Below are 26,574 nucleotides of genomic sequence, written 5' to 3' on the forward strand. Positions count from 1 at the left end.
TCATCATATAATTTACATAATATGAACTCACGGTTATTAGATACTTCTTTTGCACTGCCTCCCAATTCAGGGGTTGTTGGGGGTCCTCTTTGATGAAGGCTTCCAAGGTCTTCTTTGCATCTGAACTTTCCAAGTTCGTCTTCAGAGCATGTGCAGTTACAGTGTTCCTTGGTCTGGCTGGTCTTAACTGGCCTCAATTCTTTGTTTTGTGGCTAATTGGCTTATCACCTGCCAATTTTTCATTAATACTATACTTACCTATCTTTAAAGCTATCCACCTGGAGAGTTTTTTCTTTTTTTTTTTTTTTATTCAACATGAAGCAGCTACTTAACTATATACTAGCGATTACATCATATAAAAAGTTATTTATATCAGGTTATATAAATATGAAAGCTGTGATTCAGGTTATATAGGTATAAAGATTGTGATTCAGGTTATGTAGGTATCAGGTTATATAGATGTTATTAGTACATATTATATTGGTTTTTCACAAATATTAAAATGAATGCTATATGTATAATGTTGGAAAATGTTGCTGTATGAATACAGTTTCTTTTAGTTCTGCTATTAACAAAACTTAGAAATAGTAGTGTGATAAATATCTTTGTTTGGACTATAACATGGTGATGTAAAAAGCTTTTGTTCATGTAACTAACTCAGAGAATGGTAAAAAGGATAATCAGGAAATTCTTCACAATCTTGGATTATCCTATCTGGATGAAGACAGGGCTGATGGACACCAAAACTCCAGGGAAAGAATTTATTGATCTCTGTTATCAGGGAATACTGACAGGATGGAACCACCAGGAGGTGAGGGGAAAAAAAAAAAAAAAAAAAAAAGTTTATTTACAGTTTGGAGTGGGAAGATTTTGAATAATGCATAAAGGTCTATGAATATGAAACATGTTGATGCATTTAAAGAAGTGTTTTCTGAGTTACTGTGCGCTCTTGGCTGAAGGCCAAGCACGTGGCAGTTATAACCTTGGCTTTATTGTTTGCCTCTTATTGTCTTTCATTAAACTCTTTAAAATCTACCAGGAAAGCGAACCTCGTTTTTCATATGAGGAAGCGATTTACAACCCGGGGGTGGCGGGGTAGGGTCACAGGAGGACGGGGCTCCCCCATGTATTCCCTGTACAGGAAAGACCCCTCCCCTCCTTTCCCCTCAGACCTCTCCCGCTTGCCCAGCGACGGCCAAGGTCCCTCTGTGTCTCCTTGGTCGGCGACCATGGCGACATCCCCAACCCGCCCGGCCCTTCGGGCAGCCCCAAAATCTCTTTGAAGCCCCACGATTGCCCCGGCGCCGCCGCTCCCTCCGGCCGGGCCGTGCCTGAGCCGTGCGCACCTCCCGCTGCACAGCGCAGGCGCCACAGCAGCTCCGCTAGGCGGCGCCGCCGCCAGGTGCTGAGGGGCCACCACCGCTTCCCGCCCTCCGCGGTCGCCCTTAGCGCCCGCCGGGAGCTGCTGGCGCTGGGGCCCGCCTGCACGCACTTTGATCGGACCATGGAGAAGGAAAACCGGTTTAAATTGTTCATTCCGCCGCGTCTGAACGCTGGGCAGTGGTCTGTGGGCAGATCCCAGGTGAGCGCTCGGCCGCGGAGCCGCTGAGGAAGGCCCACTCCCCGGGCCGCGCCCTCGGGCTGTGCTGCTCTGGAGGCTGAGGAGGGGGCGAGGGGAAATCGCAGGGACCCTTCCAGGGGACACGGGGATGGCGCTGTGCCCAGGGAGTGCCCCGGCAGAGCCTCGAGCACACACACACACACACGAGTGGGGCACCACGACTCCTGCGCTGGACCAATTTCTATGCGTGTACCTAGACTGGTGCCGGGGGAACATCTTCGGTTTGAATTTCAAAGACTCAAAGACTTTTGCTGTTGTTTTCTGTCACAAGTGTGACAAACGAGGTTCAGTTTCCTGGTAGATTATACAAAGTTTAATAAACGACAATAAGAAACAATAAAGCAAAAGGTTACAACGGCTGAGTGCTTGGCATTCTGCCAAGAGCACACCTTAACTCAGAAAACACTTCTTTAAATGCATTATTCAAAATTACAACCCCCCGCCCCCACCTGTAAATCATCATAATAGTTTTACTGGCTTTTTTTTTTTTTTTTTTTCCCCTTGTGGCTTCTTGTCAGTGCATTTCCTGATAACAGAGATCAATAAATTCGTTTCCTGGAGTTTTGGTCTTATCACCCCTGTCTTCATCCAGATAGGATAATCCAAGATTGTGAAGAATTTCCTGATTATCTTTTTACCATTCTCTGAGATAGTTACATGAACAAAAGCTTTTTACATCACCATGTTATAGTCCAAACAGATATTTATCACACTGCTATTTCTAAGTTTTGTTAATAGCAGAACTAAAAGAAACTGTATTCATACAGCAACATTTTCCAACATTATACATATAGCATTCATTTTAATATTTGTGAAAAGCCAGTAATGTAATATGTACTTATAACACAACTGAAGGGAATCATCTTCTCGAGCATCTGTTGTGTGTTGTAACTGTACCTCAGCAATGATAAGTACATGTTTGATAGAGGTAATTCAGCACAGAGTGAGCAGTGACCCCCTCAGATACTCCCATTGATGTCTTGCTCTCACCAGATCAAAGTGCTGTAAAAATGTTCTGTCCTCACACTGAGTTATTGGAATTCAACACGTTATTTTTTCATGTCTAAGCTGCTTATGAAATATGTTGAGCCTCAAACAGGTTATTCTGATAGCAGATGAGTTATGCTGTTTACAGGATGAACTTCTGTGACTTAAACTTGTAAAAGGCTATTTTCATGCTGAAACATAATCACATATGGTTTTGAACTGCCCTTGGAAGTAAAACAAAAAAGAAATATCAAACTGCTGGTATTCAAAAAAGTAATTTGGCTTCTTGAGTCCTTTACCATGCACAGATAGGCAGGAGCTGCTGAGTCCCCTGCATTGAAAGCTTCGCCTTTGGCCACAGTCAAAAATAATAATAAAGCAAACTGCAAAAGACCAACAGTTCCATAAACCACTGTGAAATAAGAAGCAAGCAAGTTCCAAAGCCATCACCAAAACTTTGGGTTTTGAAATTGTAGGCAGCTGATTTATTAATGAAAAATTTTATTTTCACATAAGCTGTAGGGTTTGTTTTTTTCCTCTGGATTTTATAATCCTTCTTTACAAATCTACCCATAAGAAACTAATTTTTAAATTTGTGCAGGGTTTTAACAGCTGCTCAGATGATGATTTTAAATTGCCATTCGATGTGTCCAACCGTGTCAAAATCACTGATTTAGGTAAGACTAAAATATTAGCCATGCACATTCTTTAAATTTTCTTGTATTGTCAAGTTTTGATTTTTATGAGTAGTCTTACAGTTTCATATCTGTAACAATGTTAAATACAGTTTCACTGTTACTTTTTTTTTAGAAATGCATTGATCAAAATCTCTTCATGTTTCAGATATAATTTCACAGCAAGTAAAGCTTTGCTCTGAAGTAGATGAAGAGGTCAGCTAAGTATCAACTCTGCATATATAATTTCGTGGGATCTCTGAAATTTGTTCCCAAACAGTGCCTAAGGCATTAGTAGATATTTCAGGGCTAAAGGAAGTAGTCAAAAGGGAATCATGTTTTCTGTCTCCTGCTTAAAGCTGAATCACTTGGAAGAGATATTTGTGATTTAGTGAACATGCCTGGAGACAATCTTTAAGGTGATTGCAGTGCTGTTTGTTGTTGGTGGTGGTTTTTTCTTTTTTTGAAGTGCCTGTGAAATCTGCAAGTTTTACTTACAGTACGATTTAAACACTTAAGTGTCCTTGTGGAACTTGTTCTGAATATTCTATTGAGGGGCAGAAGTGTTGAAGTCAGAATATTCTTAGGAAAACTGAAGTAGATTATCCCATTTACCCTGTCTGCCTTTGTTTTATCTGTAAAACAATTAATTTAGTGTTTCCTCAAGCATTGGATTCTTTTCACAGCATCTTTACCAGCGTATTTCTGCTTTAGCATAACTCATTTTTTGTAATAGCTTCTGTATTTTGCAGCTACAAAACGCTGTTTGCTACCACAAAATAAAACATATTTCCTGTGTTCCCCCTGCTTTTTTTCATATCCCTGATGAATAGACTTCTTTTAATCCTAGCAGCTATTAAAGTACCACCAGGACTGTAACAATGTGCTGGACTGCAGTTTTGCATGTCTTTAAGAACATCTGTTTGGTGATGTCTAAAGGCAGTTTGGAATATTTCATTGTATTTGTGTCTCCTGTGTGGTCTCTAGTGCCTTTTGATACATACATAGTGGATGCACAAAGATTTAAACTTTGGCTCCTGATCATATATAAGCTTATATCACCATCTGTGGAAAAATATTACTCTTGTGATGTTTCTGAGGGATAAATATGTTATCTACAACAGTATTAATTAGATAGTATTTGAGATTAAATTGTGGAATGGGTTTTGATAGAGTACAGAAACAAGGAACGACTTGTTCTCAAAACTCTACAATGAGGCTGAGAAGATCAAGGAGTGGAAAATGACTATGGAATCAGAACTAAACCAGAAAGAAAGAGAACTCCAAGAAGATAGAAACACTGTTGAAGCACAGAATAAAACCATTCAAGAACTGCAGGCCAGTGTTTTATAGTATATATTGAATAGATGAAGTTAAGTGCTTCCTGATTAAGTATGGCAATATTATTAATATTATTAAATATTAAAGAATGTTGCACTTTGGTTTGTGCCGTGAGAAAATGATTTTTTTGAGAAGGTATGTGCACCTGTCCTGTATGAGTGTGTGTATGAAGAATTCACCTGTAAGTGTCTCAGTTGCTGGTAAATCATTGTTCATTAATTATTCTGTCTTTCATGCAAAAGATGACTCAGCATGTAATAGCAGTTGAATAGACGTCTGTCTGCTGATACCCAAAATTACATTTTCATGTGAGATTTGAGAAGTCAAAGTGTATTTCTAATATATTTTTCAATAACAGTGTCTTTTTGTATTTATTCCCCATGAAATTAGTTAAAAAATGATAAACTCTATTTGAAACTGGAAGATGCGTTATATGAAAATGAAGATCTCTTGAAAGAGTAAGTAATGCAACCAAATAGATATTTTTGTGGAGTTTCCATGTGGGCAGTTTCATCCAGCAGTTAAATTGTGAAGGTCATTTACATTGTTACTCACTAGGTACTTAGTATAAAATATGTAATTACTAAATATATATATTTAAGTATATATTTATACTTAGTATAAAATGCTGTACACTCCTGTGAAAACATGATGTTTTTCCCTCCTTTAGAGTCACTGCTTCGAGGCATCTTTGTAATATGCTCAAGGAAACCTGCACTCAGTTCACAGAGAAGACCAGAAAATGTAAATGCTTTTTTATTTTTGATTTATGAGAGTAAATGTACTTCTAGCTTGCTCTAAATTCACGAACAGAAAGAAGTTCTCATGCTGTTCCAGATATGTTCTCCAGTTGAGATTGAATGGATGTGGCTCTTAAAATGAGAAGTGAATTTTAAGTGGCTCACAAAACTAGAAGTGAAGCCACAGGTCTAACACACGTAAGGTTTGTAATGCTAAATCCAGAGGACTTTTGAAGCCAATAAAATTGCTGGAAGGTTGCAAGCTTGGGGGCTATTTGGGTGCCTAAACACTGATACAGGATTGAAGTGGTGTCAACACCCCTGATTAGCAGTGACAGCCACTCCAGAGCAGTGTAGCTCTCCTCAAGTCTGCTCAGCCCATTGAAGGTTTTCAGTCCCATCCAGATACTGTGAATATATTAAGAGATATGAAGTGGCACTTCATGCCTGGTTTTAGGCAGTAGAATCTACTCCAAATTCCCAGAACATTTTAAAAAATTTCCAGAGCTGGCATGTCCTGTTTGTAGCAGTTACACATTTGTGAGGAAAAAAGATCTTAACCCAAAGGTATAATGAGTAACTAGAATTCTTCTTGCATGACTGAACAAGCCAAGACAGTTGGATAACTTAATAAAGTTTAAATTCTTGAGGTTTTTAAAACCTGTTCTTGATTGGGAATTTTACTTTATATGCAATGTAGAATTGTTATTGTAATCATTAAAATTTTACTAACTTGATCCTGGATACTTAAGAAGTGTCTATTTCTTTTTAGCCTTAATTCTAGAAACACTTGTGTATAGATGTACTGTTCTTTTTTGATAGCTGTGTTTCTTACTGTTCTCTTCCATAATTGTTTTCTTAGGGTAAAATAGTATCAATTACAAAAGTGACAGGAAAGGAAAATATGGACATGGAGTATTGTTGCAATTTTATAATGACAGTTCTGTAGTCATAGGTATCTGCTGATAGGAAGAAAGTCAGTGCTAAACCCTACATTACAGTTTATCAAATACTAACAGTTTTGACACATTATTATTATTCAACAACATTACTACTATAAGAAATAATATGATTATATAAATTGATCCAGAATTGCACTTTTCACAAAAAAAATATATTGGGAAGGAAATTTAAAATCTGAGGTTGCTTAATATTTCAATGAAATACACATTTTCCCTAGATTCTATGACTTTTGGCACCATATTTCATAATGACTCATTTAATAAGAAATGAGTTGATAATTCCTTTCAAAATTCATTATGCTGATTAAGCATAATGACTTGGACAGGTGGCATTTTTTTTTCAAAAGAAAAAATACCAAAAGAAAAAATTTCAAAAAATTCTTGCTTTGATAGATGAACAGGAAAAAGAAGAAACAAGACAATTGTATGAGGAACTTCATGGCTACGTAGAAGTAAGTGACATAAACTTGCTAAAAGGAGTATGGGTTGTGTGGACATGCTGAACTGAGTTTCATGTTTATGATGAGATATTGTATCGGTATCATGTCATATGTGATGCAGGAAGTCAGGTTTTCAGTCCCTTTTCAAGAATTACTTTTGTTTTATATAAAGCACATTCAATGGAGAAAGTGCAGCAGTGTGTGGGATCCATGTGATCTGTGTGGTATGTGCTCAATGCTGGGTAACTGCCAGAACTCCTGTCTTCTTTTTGGACTATTTCACTTACCTGGTGATTTCTCAGAATGGCTGAGGTTGGCAGCAGCCCTTGGGGAACTTCCAGGGTTTCCAGTACTGAGCTTCAAATATTAAATTTTGTTTTTAGAGAATGACAGTGGCATTTGAAGAGCTTCGTTTGCAAGCAGAGGAGGACAGATTGGAAATGAGTTTCAAATGTGAGAATTCTGTTTATTGTGTTTATGCTGCTGGCTCAACAATTTTGCACTTGATAGCATTGATTACACATGCAGTGTTAGGGCAGACAGATGTGAAGTGCAGGAATGGTGAGCAGGTCACACTGAGACACTGGGACCCTCTTTTATTCATGCTACCTGTATTGACTGCCTGGCCCCTTCTATTATTTTTCCTCTGGGCCAAATTTGGAACTTTATTTTTCAAATAGTCGCTCAAAGTCCAAGTTTTATTTCATGTAGTTAGTTTACTTAAATGATAATGCACTAGTGTATAGCTGCATAAATTTCAGCTAAGTGCTCTCTCTCTGTATGTACAGGCTACTATGTTCCTGTTTCATTTTCACATGCTCTTTTCTGTTAGTTTCTTAAAACAAACATGGAGTAATGGACTAATTAATTGAAATAATGGGCTAATTGGACTCTAAATATGGAGTAATGGACTAATTTCCATTAATTCTGTGGAAAGCTGGCAAAAAAAGATACTTTGATTGTAGAATCAACCGTTGCCTCAACAGTTACTCTTGGGAAACAAAATGCACAGCTGTACAATTACATGCAATCTTAAACTTGAAGTTGTATTGAACTTGGAATATATTTCAACTAGAATGTTAACTATGGATATTACTGTATCTCAAAAGTAAAAGAAGAAGCAGAAAAAGTGGACAAGTTTGAAAAAGAATGCAAACTGGAAGTCAGTCAGAAGGAAAAGCAGGTTTGCTCAGTTTTACTGTCTAGTATGTGATACAACTTTATTTGTGACTAAAGGGGAAATGCAAGAACCAAGAAATATTTCTGGGTATTAGTAGAAAAGACAAAATAACAGTTGAAGCTGCATTTAAGTCAGATTTGCTAAGTTTAGTGATGTTTCAGATCTTTAGTCTACTGGAATTCATAGTTTGATTTTGAACTGAACTTTTTTATTTAGAGTAATGTGACCTGATCAATATTTGGCTATGATCAACAACCTTAACTAACTTGAATGACAGCAGTATTTCTGCTTATCATACCTGGGGTACAAATGGAAATGAGTCTATGTCCCTTTTCCACACTCCATTATGATATTTATTTAATTTTTCTAGATTTCAGATCTTACCATACAGAGAGATGAACGAGATGGCATAATAAATGACATCCAGGCTCAGCTGCAGACATTACAAAATAAGATTGCTGACTTAACAGAAGCAAAATGTAAGAGTTCCGTCTGCTGTGTTTAAATGTAATTGTTTACAGAAGCATAGGAAACAGGGTCATGATAGTTTTGTCTGTTGGTGTTTGGCAGCAGAATTTTGGGGCCTTGAAGGCCTTATCATTGTTTGAAACAGAAGCTGCTTATGTGGGATGAGGACTGGCAGGGTGGTTTTTAGAGCAAGTCGAGCAGTGAGAACTTTCGAAAATTCCAAGGGGAAAACACGTTGATTTAGTTTGCAAGTTGCAGTCAGGCAGGTGCCACAGAGGACACTTACTTTTCAAACTTTGATTTTCAATATTTTTAAGCCATCTATATTCAAAGTATTTATAATATATGATGTCAGTACCATTGGTCTTTGTTAAATTCTATAAATGTATATAATCTTCCATTTTTAGCAACATTTTGTAGTAAATATCCTATTTTTAAAAATATAAACATACATCTTTTTTGCTTAGTACATAAAGAAGAAATGTTAAAGGAGTCCCAGGTCAATCAAGAATATTTGAAGGCAGAGCTGGAAGAGGCTAAAATTTTGTTGCAAAAGGCAGAGGTACACCTTGCTTATGGTTTTACAGTATAAATATACTAGATGAGTATTTGCATAAATAATTATGGATACTTTAGATATGAAACAGCTGTAGCTGTTGCAAAACATCTTTAGAAATTATATTATGTTTTGAAGGCTACTCAGAAGAACTTAGAAACTGAATTCCAGACTACAATGAAAACATTAGTTGAGGTCACCAGAGAAAAAGAAGCACAGGAGGAAGAATGTAAAAAAGTGAAGGCTTTGCTTGCAGCCATGACAGAGGAGTTTGAGATTTCTATTGCCAATTTGAAAAGCCTGCTGCAAAAGGAGCAAAATAGGTAAATTAAAGAGTTTCAATTCAGAGTCATCTTACAGGTTGCAGCCTATGACAAAAGAACAATTGGAAATGAAGCTGAAATTTGGAGGGTTTTTGTTACAGTGGTCTAAATGCAAAGAATATAGTGTAATTTTTTTTATTTGTGCTGGTTGATACTGGTGTATAAAAAGTAAATTTTTGCCCCCTCTAACTTCCATAATTCTGTCTTTAAGAAATACAAATTTCTGTAAGTATATATTTGTTTACTTTAATGTCTACTGTTCTGAAGTTGTAAAAGTGAAATTTGCTATGTGTTGCAGGCTGATATATTATCTGCCTGTTGAAAGGTAAATGTTCTTAAAGAGCTTGTAATAAGACGCTGTCCTGTTGTCCTTTAAGTTTCGAATGTGGTGCTTTGTACTATACATTTCGGGTATTAAAATTACCATTCTCTTAGATCAAAGAAATATGAAGATGAACTAGAGCTGTGTACCTTGGAGCTCCAAAATAAGTCTGCTGAACTGGGTAAGGCTTGTAGAAAGGCAGAAAATGAGCTAGGCAGTAATAAAAATATTTTCTAATGTTTTCTGGAAATTGACAGCCTCTAGTACTCAGAAAAATGATTTTACAGTACCTGTATGTGTCAGGAATTCCTATATTTATTTTTACTCATCTGGCTCCCTTTCCTTTGGTGGTCATTGGCAATTGCAACAGCAAAGGACAGTGCTGTGCAGAGCTCCTATGGTAACATCATCCATGCATGAATTCTCATAAAGTAATTTTGGTTTCCAGCTAAGGCCAGTAGCACTGCAGGTATCAGGACCAGCAGACAGGACTTCTGTAGCTTGTAGCAGAGATAAAACCCTCCCATTATGGTTTTTGTAGACCCTCTCCATGCTGGATGTGGGTTATCTTTAAATTATGCTTTGTTATCATGTGGTTTCTAGGGATGTGCTCCTTAGCCCCCAGAGCAAGAGATCTGCCTTCAGCACTGTTTCCCTGCTGTGCAGCACATGGTGCTAGATCTCATCTGATAGATGAGAAATAGAATTGGATGTCCCTGTATACATTGAGGGCATCTATGGAGAAGTGTTCACAAGTGAGCTGCTGATGCTTGTCTAAAGCAAGGCAAGATGAGACCAGTGAGAATTCCATACCAAACACAACCTTGGTGTTGGGTACTTGCAAAAAATACCAGTATTGTGAATGTGCACCTAGAAAACATTTGGAAGTTAGTAATAACTGGTTTCGTTTTTCAGCATATCCATGTGATACTTTCAGCAGTTCAGATTTTTTTTTTCTGGAACAATGGAGATGCATCAATACTTGGGAGAATACTCTGGTCGTACAGTCCATGGTGTATTTGAAGCCATAATTGTGGAAAATATAATAGGCTCTGAATTTTATTTAAGATAAATAATTAGTATCTGTTCAGATATAGATTTGCTAATGTCTTTCTTAATAATTTTTTCAAGTCTACGTTTAGATTACATGATAAATTAGCTTTACAGTTTCTTAATCCAGTAAATTTTAAAAATTGGGTATTGCAAAAGGGTAAATGTTTTATACTGCCTGCTAAATATGAAAAATTATTTATGTTCCATTAATTTTACATTACATGTGCTGTAGAAAAGATGACTAAAGTAAAATGTGACAAAGAAGTGCAACTTGAAGAGCTGTCAGAAACTCTGGTAAATACTCATTTCATTAATCTCATGGCATTTGCTTTTCATATGAAATTCCTCTTGCTTTGTAAGTACCTTGAATGCCATAAATAAACACAGTCCACTTTGCCTTAACATTTCTACTAAACTTTCTCACACACAATTTCAGTGTTTTCTTCGAAGACCTTGTTTATAACCACTGTTTTTCTTGTCTCCCATGTTTTTGTTTTCCTTGTCAGGGTTTTTGGTTATTTCCTTCTTCGTTCATGCCCATTCAAATGCCCTTATATCCCTCCGGATAGAAAGTTTTCCCATTTTTTTTTCTTATTTATAGGAAGGTAATTAGCTCTGGCCTCTGTGAACCCCTACTGTACTGTGACACAGGCCCATTTTCTGTCACAGAAGTCTAAACTATATGAAGTGCACTCTTAATAGAGGTTTATTTTCCTTATGATTTTATATTTACAAGTCTAACAAGAAACTATATCAACTAAAGTTAAGGTAGTGTGAAATCAGGTCTGCATTTTATCATGTCTGCTTGTAAAGCTTTCCAAATCAAAGAGGTCTGAACTAGGGCAATAGTAACATGTTTTTATAAATAGTCAAGTTACACATCATAACTTGTATACAAGTACATAAAAACACACACAGAGCAGTGTCCCATCCTGAACTGCTCTGCTCATAACAGTGACAGCAGATCTTGTGTCCTCCTACAGAGGAGCCTGACTGTTGCCCCTTGCACTATCTATAGCGGCTGTACTAAGGATGAAGACACAACCCTGTTGATTGCCTTTCTGTTCTGTCCTATAGAACTGGAATTCTCTGATGTTTATTCAGTCTTTTTTTTTTTTCAGATGAATGCAAAACCTTATGAAGTCTGAAGCAAATATCTTTATTTAAAATTATGTCCAAGAAATCTTAATTTAGTAGTTTTTCAGACTAGGTAATTAAACTCACAGCAGGGGACATGTACAGCACTGGTGTCAGAGTTCACTCTCTCATACCACTTCCATATCATATCAGAGATATGTAAAGATACAGTCTAGATAATCCATGGCATGGATGTTCTTTGGTTCTTCTGAAAGCCTTGTGCTGTTAGCTCATGTCTAATAACCACCATGAGTTGTAGTTTACACATGTATGCTCAAAACTCTTCCTTTTTCTTTTGCAGAAAGAAATGCATGATTTGAAAGTACAACTGACTAGAACAGCTGAAAAGGAACAAGATTATTTAAACCAGCTTTTGACTCTGAAAACAGATCTTGAACAAGAGGCGTATGACCATTTTGAAAATATAGTATTTAATTTTTTTTGGTGTTACGTAGAAGTTACTTTGATACACAGTGAAATGAGCTGTGATTGTTTTCTAATGGACGTTTTGAACCACAGAGTATGACATTAATTATATACTTACATTTGTAAATTACATTTTCTCTATTTGTATTATTCTATGGAATATGTAGTTGTTCCATATCTCTTTGACTTTGTTAACAAGAAGAAAAAGTTTCTGAATGCATTGTCAATCCTGCTTTGAGCTACATCATCTTCACTAACCATCTGTCACCTTTTTATATCACTGTGACTTTGCTGCAAAGCTTATATTTGTAGATAAAGGCCTGGACTTTTTTCAGCATGGAGTAATACTTAATAATGGGTATATTTAACTTAAAAGAAGATTTCAAAATGCATGTTCTTATTCCTCTTCGTAATTTGTTTTAAATTAGGTTAAAGAATGAACAGCTAACAGTGTGTCTCAATGAGCTTTCACTAGAGAAAGAACACATAGCACAAGATAAAAATGATGTGGCTGCAGAACTCAAGAAACTACAAGAAAAACTAGAGGCAAGTTGTAAACATCCAGCTTTTTTTAAAGGACAATGCTCAGTTTTACAAATCAGATGATAAATTGCAACTTGACATGGTTCTGTAGAGTCCCTAAACTATTTTTTGTGTTTGAATTGGAAAGGAAGGGTATTTATGCTTGTGAATAAAGCAGTGTGCTTTGGATGTCTTTGAATTTTTTAAGAAGTCACTTTGAATTTTGTTTCTTCACTGACATGGGTCTTTATTTAGGATAGTAAGAAAAAAGAAGAAAATACAAAGCAGTTCGTTATAAACCTAGAAGAGGCAAATGGCCAGCTAAGGCAAGTAAGAACAAATATTAATGTCTGATATTGTTAAAGGAAGTAGATTCAGAAAGTTATGTTCATATGCTGCTTTCTGGGATTTTTTCAGTTAATATTTTTCCAGGTGATGTAGCTAAACAGAAACTATTCAGTATTGCTGTTGGCCAAATAATTTTCTCATATTAGAAATACAGTAAATTCACGAATACAAGCCACACTGAGTATAAGCCGCATCGCCGGGTGTTGGCAAACACTTTGTTCTTTGTCCAAGCAGGAGAGAGCTGCCCCTGCTTCCCCCGAGCCGCGGGGCCAAGAAGGAGAGAGCTGCTCCTGCTTCCCCCGAGCCGCGGGGCCAAGAAGGAGAGAGCCCCTGCTTCCCCCGAGCTCCAGGGCTAAGCAGGAGAGAGCCCCTGTCTGCCCCCGAGCTGCGGGGCCAAGCAGGAGAGAGCCCCTGCTTCCCCCGAGCTCCAGGGCTAAGCAGGAGAGAGCCCCTGTCTGCCCCCGAGCTGCGGGGCCAAGCAGGAGAGAGCCCCTGCTTCCCCCGAGCTCCAGGGCTAAGCAGGAGAGAGCCCCTGTCTGCCCCCGAGCTGCGGGGCCAAGCAGGAGAGAGCCCCTGCTTCCCCCGAGCTGCAGGGCTAAGCAGGAGAGAGCTGCCCCTGCTTCCCCCAAGCCGCGGGGCCAAGCAGGAGAGAGCCTCTGCTTCCCCCAAGCTGCAGGGCTAAGCAGGAGAGAGCTGCCCCTGCTTCCCCCAAGCCGCAGGGCCAGCAGGAGAGAGCTGCCCTGCCTTCCCCACCCCCTGTGCTGCCTGAACGGAGCAGCTCCACCCGCCGCGCAACAGAGTAACCAATTTGTAACAACCGCTTAAATGCAGGTTTTTACTGGCAGGAGCTCGACTTTGCAGTTTGCACTGACTTGGTTTGCACTCCCAGGGTTGAAAATGTCAGAAAATTATTCACATATTGGCTGCTCCTGAGTATTAGCCGCATTTCAGGTATGGGAGCAAAATTTTGGTCAAAACGGTGCGGCTTGTATTTGTGAAATTACTGTACCTATTGCTACAGGAACAATGTTTGCCATCATTTTGTTTTACATAGAAAGAGCTGTCCTGTTTTGCATTAGACATCTTAGGTGTGAAGGAAAGTTTAAGGTTATGGATTAAATGTGACAAGGCAAAACTGGATAAGTGTTACTCTTTGCAGAAGTCTCTGTACCATCAGTTCAATAGACAGGCAACCTCCCAGGTTTCAGAGCTACATTACAGTATTCCAGGTTAGGATGTATTTTCCTTAGGTTAGGTGGAACATCTCCTACTTAAAAGTATAGACAGTTCACATATTGACTTACTTGGCATGTTGCTTCATTTTAAGAACATTTTCCTTAAGCAGCTTATGAAATTCCCATCAACATTAGCAGCTCTTTGTAGAAAATAAATTATGAGTTTAGTAGCAGTACTGAAAAGAAGTTCAAGGTAATAAATAAATATTTACTAATGCTTGTTATTTTGGCCCTTAGAAATGAATTGGAGTCTTTGAAGGAGAAAATGGCAAAGACAGGTGAAGAGATTCAAAGTAAACTGGATGAAAAAGAAGAAAATGTATGTCATGTCATGAGAATATGTTACATAACCTGTAGGACAGATTTTAAATGTAAAATGTTTGTTGGGATTTTTTCTGCAAAGATCTGCCTGAAGGATGTGGTCTCTGCCAGAGGCTTTTTTCTTTCACAGCTGCTGCCAGTTGTGACATTGTATGTCCACATCCCTGTTATTTTGAAAGACAAGCACAATCCCTGGGATGATTACTCTTTGCTTGGAAGTTAAATATTAAAGATTTGTTTGATTTCAGGCAAACAGAGAACCTGCTTTTCTTTTTTTTCATATACCCACTGAGTGATGGATGAGCTTTGAATTAGCTTTTTCTATGTAATGTGAGTTTTAGCTTAAATAGATTCAAGTATTTTTACTTTCTATAGTTTCAAAGCAACCTGGGGTTTTTAGCATTAAAATGGATTTCATAGTTCTGTTGTAAAGGCCAAAGATTTACAATTGTAATTGCAGGTTAAGAGTTTTGAAAATGAAATTTCAAGAAAGGAAAAGCAGTTGAAGATTCTAGAAAATAAATGGAAAAATTCATTTTTTTGTGGATTATAGGGAACTTCATACAAGTGTATTTTTTAAATTGTGAAGATACTGAGGTTTTTTTCTTCTCTTTCTTAACTCTATAACCACTAAGAAACTGGTTCACTACTATTAATTGACATCTTGTAGTACTTTATGGCTAAAACTTCAGTCATTCTAATACATCAGCTTGTGTTTCAGTCCCATTGGAATAAACCAGACCTGGTGCAAGTGCATGTTTGATACCGTTGACAGGAATTGCTAACACAGGAAGTAATTTTTAGGACTTAACTAATTAATGTTTGAAATATCTCTTTCAGGTGAATAATTTAAAGAAACAAATGGAAAATAAAACCAAATGTTTTGAAGATTTGCAGCAGGAGGTGTGTAGAGATTTTGAAAGTCACAAATACATTAACACATGGTATTTTGGGGTGACTTTTCAGCATTTTTTGTCGGCTGTGATATCTTTAGATACATCTATGTAATTAAAAAATTTTCCTTTCTTATCCTAACTGAACAAATTAAGGAGTCATTTCTGGAATCACTTGATCTGCTAAATTAGCCTTAATTTGAGAAAAGCAATTACAAAAATAATATCTTTAATAAACTTCTACTCTTTTTTTCATTTACTATATTGTGTTATTTATGTACTTGTAATAAGGACCTATCACTAGTAGAAAAGAATTCTGCACTAGAACAAATGTACTAACTTCACTGTAAAAAAATATATAACTTATATTTTTTGTCATGACATGTCCACACCTTCCATAAGCAGCATCTTAGTTTTAATTCCCATTCTGCCCCTCATTTGTTATTCCCTGTTGCTCAGGAGGAGCCGTTTTAAGGTAATGAAGAGACACAGTATTATCACAGTAATTACTTGAGCATTCTTTTGTTTGGAGAATTGTTCTGGAACCTGAACTGGACAACAGAGAGTTATTGAATGAACTCCATTCAATAACATGAACTTGATGAAAGCTGGAATTTTCTGACATAACACAGTTAAACCACTACATAATTCTCTTAACTTGTTAAGGTACAGTGCTTGTTTTGTTTTATTTCAACAGAATAAGGTGCTGAAAAAGAAAATTACTGCAGACAGCAAGAAAATCAGTATTTATGAAGGGAAGGTAGGTTTAAATAACATCATGTAGAAGATGAGGTGAGTGTTTTTAAGTCCCAGTGTAACTAATGATAATACTTGTTAAATACGTTCTGAACTGGTTTATAGATCTGGGATACAGATTTTGCAGGAATGAGCTCAAAGGTTTTAGAAGATGCTTCCATTTTTAATCATTGGGCACTGACTATTGGACATTTAAAAGAGATGGACTTCACATCACAATTAATTATGTTTCTAATCAGTTCCTTTCGTTTTCTTCCTGTTATTGATAGTGGACTGAACAGTAACCCCATTGTGACAGAAAAGCATTTAAAAGACATACATATATTGTTCACTTCAGGCTGTTCTTTAAATGTGTTCTGCAGTGGTAATCCCTCTGATGGGAATATTGTGTACAGTTTTGGGTACTGCACTTAAAGAAAGAAGTGGACTTTTTTGGGATATTCATATGAGAAACTTTAAAGGAAAAACTGTAACAAAAACGCACAACTGGGAGGAAAATGTACCATAAAACCTGTGAAAATCTTATATAGATTTACAAGAGGGAGAATAAAATCTCCATCCGTATTTGTTGTTTTCCAAGGATTTCACAGCATTTAAGGCAGTCTTTCCCATTGTGCTGTTGCCATTGTTTCTTTGAGTATTTTCTAACTCACTTCAGGCCAAAGTTCAATTCTTCTTAAAAAAAAAAAAATTGAACTTTTAAATAGGAAGCACTTTAATCATATGCCTGAAAAATATCAGTGTGCTTCTTCTCAAAAATACGAGGTTAAAAAAAATCATTAACATATTAATTCCAAAACAAATAACAGCAGCAATTCTGCATTCTCAAAAGGTGAATAAATTGCAGTTAGAGATGGAAAATATGAGCAAGCAACATAAGGAAGCAGTTGACATCTATCAAAAAGACATAGAAACAAGAAAAGTGAATGAAAATAAACTTAATGAACAGGTGAGAGGTGTTAATTTTTACTGCAATTAATTTTTTTTAATTTAAAATGTTTTTATGAAGCTTTATTGACCAGAGTCCTTGCTCTTACATTTCAGTCATATCAACATAAATGAAACTTGTTGTGTATGCCTGTGAGCAAAGCTTTAGTACATTAGGTGCTTAAGTTGAAGTATTTGAATATGTCTTTGAAAATAAGAACGCAGTTAAAATTTCTTTCTTTCAAGATACAGTTCAAAGAAATTCTACCCTTGGTGTAAAGTCAGCAGAGCTAAATTAGATTATAACTTCTCCCATATTAGTAATTTTCTGCCCACATATTTTTTGATGGTAATGCTAAGAAATGTTAGGGCAGAATGCTTGAAATGGCCTTTTGGTTCAAAGTGAACTTGCCCATCATGGATGTACCTTTAATCTTGCCCATTTTAACAATCAGCATAAAAGATGTCGGATTTGAAAACGATCTTATAAGCAAATAAAGTTCAGGTGGGACTACACTGCACTCACAGAAGGAAGAAGAAATTAAAGTAAGATTTTAAAAAAAGATACTGTTATGTTTATGAATGAAATACAATTTATTACTAACAGGTAGAAAAGATGAGGTTGCTTTATGAGGAAGCAACAGTGATACAGAGAGAAACTGATATCCGATGTCAGCATAAGATAACTGAAATGGTGGCACTTATGGAAAAGCACAAGGTAAGAGATTTTACTGATTGCTGTGATTTGTAATGTGTTAATAACCTTTCAAAACCAGAATCTGGGAAAAGGAAGCTGGACACATGCTTGACTTTGCATCACCTAAAGTCAAATTAATTTGAAGATTTTGAAAACATGCCTGTGGGCAGATAAATTCCATTTATCTAAACTTCTAGGATTTAATTTTTTTTTTAAATTCAGTCTTCCTTTGATACCATCTGAATGCAGTATTTTTCAGTTTCAGTTTGGCCTCTTTCTCTGAGGTGATTACTTAGTGACTGTCAGCAGTTTATCTTGACATATTTCAGTTTACCTTTCTACTGTTCTCTTTTGCAATATCTTTAGCAGATACCATTAATAAAAATAGCATGGCTGGCTCTTAGGTGCTGAATACATATTGCATAGAAATAAAACACTCTCTGCCAGTCCACAAAATAATACTGCATTGAGCATTTTCTCTTTTACAGTTTCGCAGAAGCATCAGTATTTGTTTATAGTGTTTTCTGAATCTGCTGAACAGCCTGGTTTGAAAAAAATGACTGATGTTTTAAGGCTGGATAGATCTATAATTGTAACATTTACATGTTACAAGTCACTTGTTTTGAGTTTGTTGTTGGTTTGTTTTTTTTTTAACACAGAATGAATATGATAAAATGGTTGAAGAAAAAGATGCAGAGTTAAGAGTATATAAAATTAAACAGCAAAAGCAGTTATCATCAGAAAGAGCAATGGTAAGGAGTACTTTCCAGTGTTAAATAATTCAGTGAAGGGGCTGATGTTCTTGTGTAATATGATTTGATACTGGCTAAGCACCAAGTACACATGAAAAAAACCATTCACTCATTTTTCTCTTCTATAGTTGAGCAGAGGAGGGGAAAGAAAAACTGAAGGGCTCATGAACTGAGATAAGGATTAGGAGAAAAACACTTTAAGGGTGAAACAGGTTCAAATTTAAATAGTATCAAGAAAATTTATTATTAATATATTTAAAAGTGGGTAATGAGAATGAAAATAAACCTCCAGAACACCCATTTTCCCAGTCCTTCCCTCTTGCCCACCAACAGCGCAGGGAGACAAAACGTGAGCTTTAGTCTGTTTGTCACTTCTAAAAACCTTGTTTCAGTTTGCTTGGGGAGTTTCTTTTTCTTGCTGTGCTGTGGGGTCTTTACCAACAGAGACAATTCTCTGTGAACTTTTCCAGTGTGGTTTTAATTTTTACAAGTAGCAGTTCCACCCAACCTGCTGCAACATGAGTTCCTCCCACAGGCAAGCAGTCTTCCCACAACTGTTTTGCATGGGTCATTAGTTAATGAGGTGTAGTCCTTTAAGGATGAGTTGTTCCAATGAGGAAACACAGGGGGAGGGAACAATTTAAACAGATCAATAGGGCTTTGAAAAACAGGGAATTGACAGAGAAGTTTCCAGACTAAAGGATAGGTAAATGGTGGCATTGACAACTTACTGGGGGGAGGAACAGGGAACATTCTGGATCAAGAGGCAGGTTTAGGGCAAGATGGACAACTAGGTGGGAAGGTACAATTAAATAATGCAGGGGGAAATGGAACAAATGAAAGAGAAGAGAACGCACTGCAACATCTCCCTCAAATCATGAGGGATAAGAGCACACTACAACATCTCCCTTAAACCATAAGGGATAAAACCCACTGCAACATGTTCCTCAAACCACAAGGGATAAGAACACACTGCAGCATCGCCCTCAGACCATAAGGGATAAGAACACACTGCAGCATCGCCCTCAAATCATAAGGGATAAGAACACACTGCAACACTTGTCACTGCCACACTTTCCACCCCTTAGAAGAAGAAAAAGTGCGCACAGGTTTTTTTCTTCCTTAACTATGTCATCACAGAGGCATTTCCAACTTTTTAAATCGGGCCAACAATGTGTCTATCATCAGTGCCTTCAGAAATTGGTTCTGCTGGACACAGAAGAAACTTTCTCAGAAGCCGCTTCTGTGGCTTCCTCCTGTGAAAAACGAGGTTCACTTTCCTGGTAAATTTTAAAAGGTTTAATAAAAGACTGTAAGAGACAAATAATAAAGCAAAAGGTTACAATGGCCGGGTCCTTGACATTCAGCCAAGAGCACACACTAACTCAGAAAACACTTCTTTAAATGCATCAACATGTTGCATATTTATAGACCTTTATGCATTATTCAAACCTCCCCACACCAACCTGTAAATCAACTTTTTTTCCTTCCCTGGGATTCTGGTGTCCAATAATCCAAGAATGTGAAGAATTTCCTGATTATCTTTTTTACCATTCTCTGAGTTAGTTACATGAACAAAAGTTTTTTACATCACCATGTTATAGTCCAAGAAAAATATATATTTATCACACTACTATTTCTAAGTTTTGTTAATAGCAGAACTAAAAGAAACTATATTCATTCAGCAAATTTTTCCAACATTATACACATAGCATTCATTTTAATATTTGTGAAAGCCAGTAATATAATAGGTACTTAGAACACTCCACCCCCACTGAGAACCAAGCTGTGTTAAACCAACACACCTTACCTTGAATTATAGTATAATTATAAATGCCGTATTTTACTTCTTCCTATTGAATATTTGGGGAGGGGTCAACTATCTGCTTTAGTGGGACTGATTAGTAAAAATAAGCCCACTCATTTGTTTGCTTTTATTTTCTTACAGATCTTATTCTAGACACTAAAAACTCCAAATGTTTCTATAAATAAATTGGAGTAGCAGTATGTTTGTGTCTACTCTTCCAGACAGTGTGTCATATTCTGACTTCACAGTTTGAACAGGAAACTTTTGTTTTATATATTTAGATTCTGCCCTCTCACACCTGTTCTCCCAAGCATTTTAAGGTCTTACCTTGAGCACTTATGATCAACTACCTGTTTCCTATAGTACTTCAGTCTTTTTTAAATAAGCTGAAGCAAGGCTTCAAGTATAGGGTTGAAAAACAAATAGAATTATCTTTTTTGTCTAATGAGTATCCCTATTTATTACTTTGGACTGTTTTCTTTTTCCTGGGTTGGGAATAGTTAACCCTACCCTTTATTTAATTTTTAGGAAAATGAGCTGTCATGTTTGAAAAGTGAACTGTCGTCCCTTAAGGAACATCTGAAAGCAGAAATTGAAGAAAAGGTGGAGTTTTTTACTAACTGAGCAGTGTGGGTGAGAGGTGTGCCTGGGTTTGTGCTCTAGGAGAAGTTGTATAAGGAAGGAAACTGAATAGAGAAACAATGTCTGGTCCTATATTTGTGTGAACTTTGTAACAGTCTGTGATCATAAACTGTGCTCTGTAAGTACACCAAGAAGATTTTAAACAACTGAATTCAAATAGATATTTACTTCCTATCACATAACTCTTTTTTTAGGAGAAGCTTGTAAAAGAGCACTCTCAAAATATGATTCCTGAAAGTGCAAAGAAACACAAGGTAACTTTAAATTTTTAATTGGTTTTAGAATTTGGTAGTATTTATATGTGTAGAATCAATTGAAGTGCTGTGGTAATTTATTAGCATTCAGCAAAAGACACTGGAATGCTTTTCACTTAAAACTTTTTAAATTAGAGAAAATACAAACTTATGTTCCTGAGACTTCTAAACTTTATTTAGATCTAGACATTGAATCTATTAATGTAAAAAATAGAAAGTCTCCAAATTATATTCCTATGGAAGTCAAAATGGTGAAAAAGAAAAATATGTCTCCTTCAGTATCTGCAGGAAGCCCCTTGGGCAGTTCAACATTTAAGTTTTGTAACTCCTAACAGTGAATTTGTCTTGTATTTTTCTGCCTGTATTTGTTACTTCTCTGTAGATGCTTAATTTTTGTTTTTTCCTGGAATAAGCAGGGATTTTAGAGGGTGATACCATTCCATGGAGGTATTAGACAGCAGTTTATGGAAGAGCTCTCAATGTGTAATTTTTCTTGCTCAGTTGTTGCTTTATGTCTCTAAATTGTTTTACTTGGTCTTCTAAAATGTTCATTTGTAAAAGCACTTTTTTCTCTATGAAAGGGGAAAAAATTTATATAACTGTAAAAATTGTTAAGTATCAAAGTATTCCTGGCTGCAGAACTTACCCTTCTTCACTGTCAGGAGTTTGCTTGGGGTTTTCATATTGGAACAATAGAATCCACTACCATTTTGATGTTATCTTTCTAAAAAAGGACTGCACTGGACTATTGCAGTGTTTCTTAGTTCAACTTCTAGTGAAAGGACTATTTTAAGTAACACCAATCTTGATATTGCTATCAATCTTTCTCTGAAAGCCTTTTCCTTTTGTTAGTTTCCATTTTCTTAGATATTTTATATAATCCGCATGTAGTGGCTGCAGTTCAGAATAACCTGAATTTCTGCAGATAAACGTAAAGGACAATGTGCCATGAAATTCAACTCTTCCGCAGCTTCCTGTTCATTCTTCTAGTTTGGCAACCAAAAGAGGGTATTTCCACCCCACTTCATCTGGGTCTTTGCTTCATGTTTGGATTGAAAGATAATAGTTCCACCACATCTCTCAAGTGTCTTCTTGGACATTCAGACTGTGAACTAGGTCATAAGTTTGGATTTAGATTCTATACTTACTCCATAAAATAAAATTTAAAAATATAAAAATTTTCTTTCCCAGACATATATTATAAAGACTCCTCCAACAGATAAACTGCAAAGTGCAAGAAGCACAAACCCACCTTCAGAGCAGAGCACAAGGAAAAAGCAAAAAGTGCTTATCCAGCTGGACACTCAGTCAGACAGCTCTGAGCACACTGACCTCCTGGTAAGAGTCAGAGAGCAAATCACATGCTGAACAGTTCTTTGTGCTCAGTGCTGTGTCTAAGAGTGAAGATAAAGGGTTTGGGCTTCCACATTCAAGCCAATATTTATATGTATATTTTTACTTAATTGATTCTTTCTGGAATTGTGGTTATATGTACATAATTTCAATTCTTTTTATTGAACTGTTATGCCTCATAACAACATCTCAATGTTGTTTTTTTCATAGTTTAATGTCCTTAGGGGGAAAGAAAAAGTATTTTTAAATACAATGTGACAAAATGACTTTTTAATTTATTAGAGCATAGTCTCGGAAGAAGAAATGTTTAAAAAATTGTACAAAGATTATCCACAAGCTTCACAGTTACATTCCACAGCACCAAAAAAGGTACGTTAGCCCTTCATAAGATTAAATCAAACAGTTAATCAGATTGTTTACAGAAACTAATTGATAGCTTTATTTTCCTTCCTAGACACCAGCTCCATCCAGTGTGAAATCTCCAGGCTCTGCACTGAAACTCAAAACCATGAGGAGAATGCGTGAGGCGGGGTGGACTGCAGTTTCCAAAATGGACAGGAAAAGAAAAATTAAAGAAGCTGCAAAGCTCTTTGCTTAAAATGCAGAAATACCCAGTGCCCTGGCATTGCTTACTGGTGACACCACAGGGTTGTTACTCTCTCAGAGTTAGTACTTCATTGCATTTTTCTGTCATACTCAGTGTGTTTAATACTATTTTCATTTCCTTTACACATATAAACTTTATAGATCTATGGCTACATTTTCCTGCTGAGTGTTTTCCATCTTTCCTCCCTTATGCTTTAAAATATTGGGACACAAATTAGCCAGTTTTAAATTCTGAAAAAATATAACTACATAGAAAGTTGTTTCAAAGCTGTTTCTGTCATTAGAGATTCTGGTTTTAAAGAACTTCTTTTAAATTTACTGTTTTTCTTATACATAACACTTAGTGAAAGAAATGTAGCTGTTAAATGTATGCACTTTCACCTGAAGTCTTGTTTTTTCCATTTTAATGGCTGTTAGACCTGTCTTTTTAGACTGTTTTGTTTTCAGTATGTTGAAATGGTTTTGAAATTTATAAAATTGAAGTTTCAATAGAATTATTTGTATTTGAAAATATTTCAGCTTCATAAAGAGTAAAATATGCACGTTATAAGATCATGAAAACAATGTTAAGATGCCATTAAATTGTTTATCTGAAGTATAAAGTGTGAGACTAAATGCTATTGCTTTAAATATTTGAACACAGACATAAATCACCAACCAGCCTTCCTAGGGACCAGCAGCTTCTGCCACAGAAGTATAAGGATAGATTAGAACATCTATTTCTGTATTAATCCTTGATTAGTCTTGGTTTCACAACAATGACAATCTCCACTTCAGAGCCTAGAGATAACAAGAAAACTACATGTACATCTTCAAATAGAATGAAAAAGTCAAAAATCTCAGATTTGTCTGATGTGGGAAACAAAACGTATTTGTTGCTGTTTTTGTGTAGTCTTATGGATAGGCCAGTAGTTTGGGTTCCTTATGTTGAGGTGTTAAGTAGTGATGTAAATAAGATTTTCTATGTAACTAGCAAATCTTGTGCAAAGATCTGGAAGAATATACCATGCTTTTGCAACGAACACTTGAAAGTGAAAAATTGAAGTCCGTACTGCCCACTTCTAGACTCAGACACTGATGACACATCCCCACTTGGGAGGATGCCTCAGGTGTTATTGTCTACCAGCATCCCAGGAGGGAGCAGAAAATCCACCTGCAGACACTGATTCCGTAGAGTTGCATTGGTTCCTTTCTTCCCCAAGCTTCTGTCAAGTCACAGTGGAACCTTGGTGCCGTGTGGCCCAGCTAGATCACACCAGAGCTTTGCTTTCATGAGGTTCCACTACCTCACAATGGTCTCCTCTGTTCCATGAGGCCCCACTGTGTCACTCTGGAGCGGTTCCATGAGCTTTCAAATCCTCACCATGGTCTCTTGGTTCTCTGAGGCTTCTCTGTGTCACATTTGAGCCTTGGTTCCACTGGGTTCCATAACCTCACAGTAGTCTCCTGCTCATTCCAAGTGTAGCTGCTGTTTCAAATTTCACCCTCAGTTTAATGAGGTTCCATAATCTCCTTGTCCTGGGCCCAATGAGGCCTCACTGTGTCACATCAGAGTCTTGGGTCCAAGAGATTCCATGGCCTCAGAATGGTCCCCTGGATTTCATGAGGCCCTGCTGTGACACACTGGAGCCCTGCTACCATGAGTTTCCATAATCTATGGTTTCCTGATTTCCATGATGCCCTGCTTTGTCACAGTAGAGCCTTGGTTCCATAACATTCCATAGTTTCCCAATGGTCTTCTGTGTTCCAGGAGGACCTTTTGTGTCACACTGGAGCCTTGGTTCCATGACATTCCATAACCTCATAGTGGTTTCCTGGGCTCGATGAGGCCCAGCTGGGTCAAATTAGAGCCTTCATTCCAAGAGATTCCATGGCCTCGAAACAACCTCATGGATTTGGTAAGGCCCCACTGTGATATTTGGGCATCAAATGACACCATCAGTGTCCATAACCTAACTATGGTTGCCTGGATTCCACAAAGCCCCTCTGTGTCACAGTGGACCCTTGTTTCCACCAGCTGTGGAAATGTCACAGTGGCACCTGGGTTTCATGAGACTTCACGGTGTCACTATTGACACTTGCTTCCGTGAGATGCTATTGCAACACAATGGTCTCCTAGGATCCAACAGGCCCCACCGGGACACAACCGAAACTTGGTTCCATAACATTTCATTGTGTCCCAATGGTCTCCTGGGTTGCATGAGGCCGCGCTTTGTCACAATGGACACTGAAATCCACGAACAGTGGCAATGTCCAAGTGGAACCTGTGTTCCAAGTGACCCTGCTATGTTTGCAGTTGACACTTGCTGCCATGGCAGTCCGTTGCTTCACAGTGGTCTCCTGGGTTTGATGAGGCCTTCCTTTGTCACAAGTGATGCTTGGTTTTATGAGATTCCAAGGCATCACAATGGTCTCCTGTGTTCCAGGAGGCCCTGCTATGTAAAACTGGAGACTGGTTTCCATGAGCCCTGGAAAGATTCCAGTAGCACTGGGTACAGTGAGGCCCAGCTGTCTCAGGACTGACACTTGGTTAAATGAGATTCCATTGTGTCACAATGGTCTCCTGCGTTCCATGAGGCCCCGCTTTGTCACAATGAAACCTTGGTTCCACAGGATTCCAGAGTCACAATGGTCTCCTTTGTTTAGTTAGTCCCTGATGTGTCACTTTGCAGCCTTGGTTTCATGAGGTTCCATAACCTCACTGTGGTCTCACTCCTGAGCTCCATTAAGCCCTGCCGTGTCACATGGAAGCCTTGGCTCCATGGGATCTATAGTTTTAGAATGGTCTCCTGTGTTCCATGAGGCCCTGCTGTGTTACTTTAGAGCCTTGGTTCCGTGAAGTTCCATAACCTCACAGTGGCTATAGGGTTCCATGAGGAGCCAGATTCCATAACCTCACCATCTTGAGCTGCATTTGGCCCCACTCTGCCACACTGGATCCTTGGTTCCATAAGGGTTCATACTGTGATTGTGGTCTCTTGGGTTCTATGACACAACACTGAGTCATGTTAGAACCCTGGTTCCATTGGATTCCAGAACCTAACTGTTTCTTTTATTCCATGAGGCCCCGCTGTGTTACACTGGAGCCTTGGTTCAGTGAGATTCCATAGAGTCCCAATGGAATCCTGTGTTCAGTTAGGCCCCATTGTGTCCCACCAGAGCCTTGGCTCCATAAGATTCCAGTACTTCACTGATGACTCAACAACTAGATAATGTTGTCCCCCAACCCTC

At 37.5% G+C, this 26,574-nt stretch overlaps 1 protein-coding gene across 11 annotated transcripts; it reads left to right on the plus strand.

The window, feature by feature from the left end:
* Positions 1–1,393: 1,393 nt before the first annotated feature.
* On the plus strand, positions 1,394–24,279 carry SYCP1 (synaptonemal complex protein 1). Of its 11 annotated transcripts, XM_033086861.2 has the most exons (28): positions 1,394–1,582; positions 3,210–3,285; positions 3,452–3,498; positions 4,456–4,620; positions 5,014–5,081; positions 5,294–5,367; positions 6,719–6,777; positions 7,149–7,218; positions 7,875–7,948; positions 8,316–8,424; positions 8,881–8,975; positions 9,108–9,292; positions 9,728–9,795; positions 10,900–10,961; positions 12,106–12,209; positions 12,659–12,776; positions 13,008–13,078; positions 14,573–14,654; positions 15,497–15,559; positions 16,247–16,309; positions 17,138–17,254; positions 17,840–17,950; positions 18,589–18,681; positions 21,017–21,091; positions 21,325–21,384; positions 22,576–22,722; positions 23,020–23,106; positions 23,192–24,276. In XM_033086861.2, exons 1-28 carry the CDS (start codon positions 1,505–1,507, stop codon positions 23,333–23,335), a joined length of 2,565 nt encoding a protein of 854 aa, XP_032942752.1. In that variant the 5' UTR covers positions 1,394–1,504; the 3' UTR covers positions 23,336–24,276. The 11 variants fall into 11 exon arrangements, with proteins under 11 accessions (XP_032942752.1, XP_032942757.1, XP_032942754.1 ...); XM_033086866.2 differs by lacking the exon at positions 22,576–22,722 and having other exon boundaries at positions 23,192–24,277; XM_033086863.2 differs by lacking the exon at positions 18,589–18,681 and having other exon boundaries at positions 23,192–24,277.
* Positions 24,280–26,574: the final 2,295 nt, after the last annotated feature.

Source organism: Catharus ustulatus, unplaced genomic scaffold (genome assembly GCF_009819885.2).
Source record: "Catharus ustulatus isolate bCatUst1 unplaced genomic scaffold, bCatUst1.pri.v2 scaffold_62_arrow_ctg1, whole genome shotgun sequence".
Lineage (NCBI taxonomy): Eukaryota > Metazoa > Chordata > Aves > Passeriformes > Turdidae > Catharus > Catharus ustulatus.

Coding starts and splice junctions, on each gene's coding strand:
- SYCP1 (XM_033086861.2), top strand. CDS start 1,505: ATGGAGAAGGAAAACCGGTTTAAATTGTTCATTCCGCCGCGTCTGAAC. Junction 7,949..8,315: donor TCAGTCAGAAGGAAAAGCAG/GTTTGCTCAGTT, acceptor TAATTTTTCTAG/ATTTCAGATCTTACCATACA. Junction 8,976..9,107: donor TTTTGTTGCAAAAGGCAGAG/GTACACCTTGCT, acceptor TATGTTTTGAAG/GCTACTCAGAAGAACTTAGA.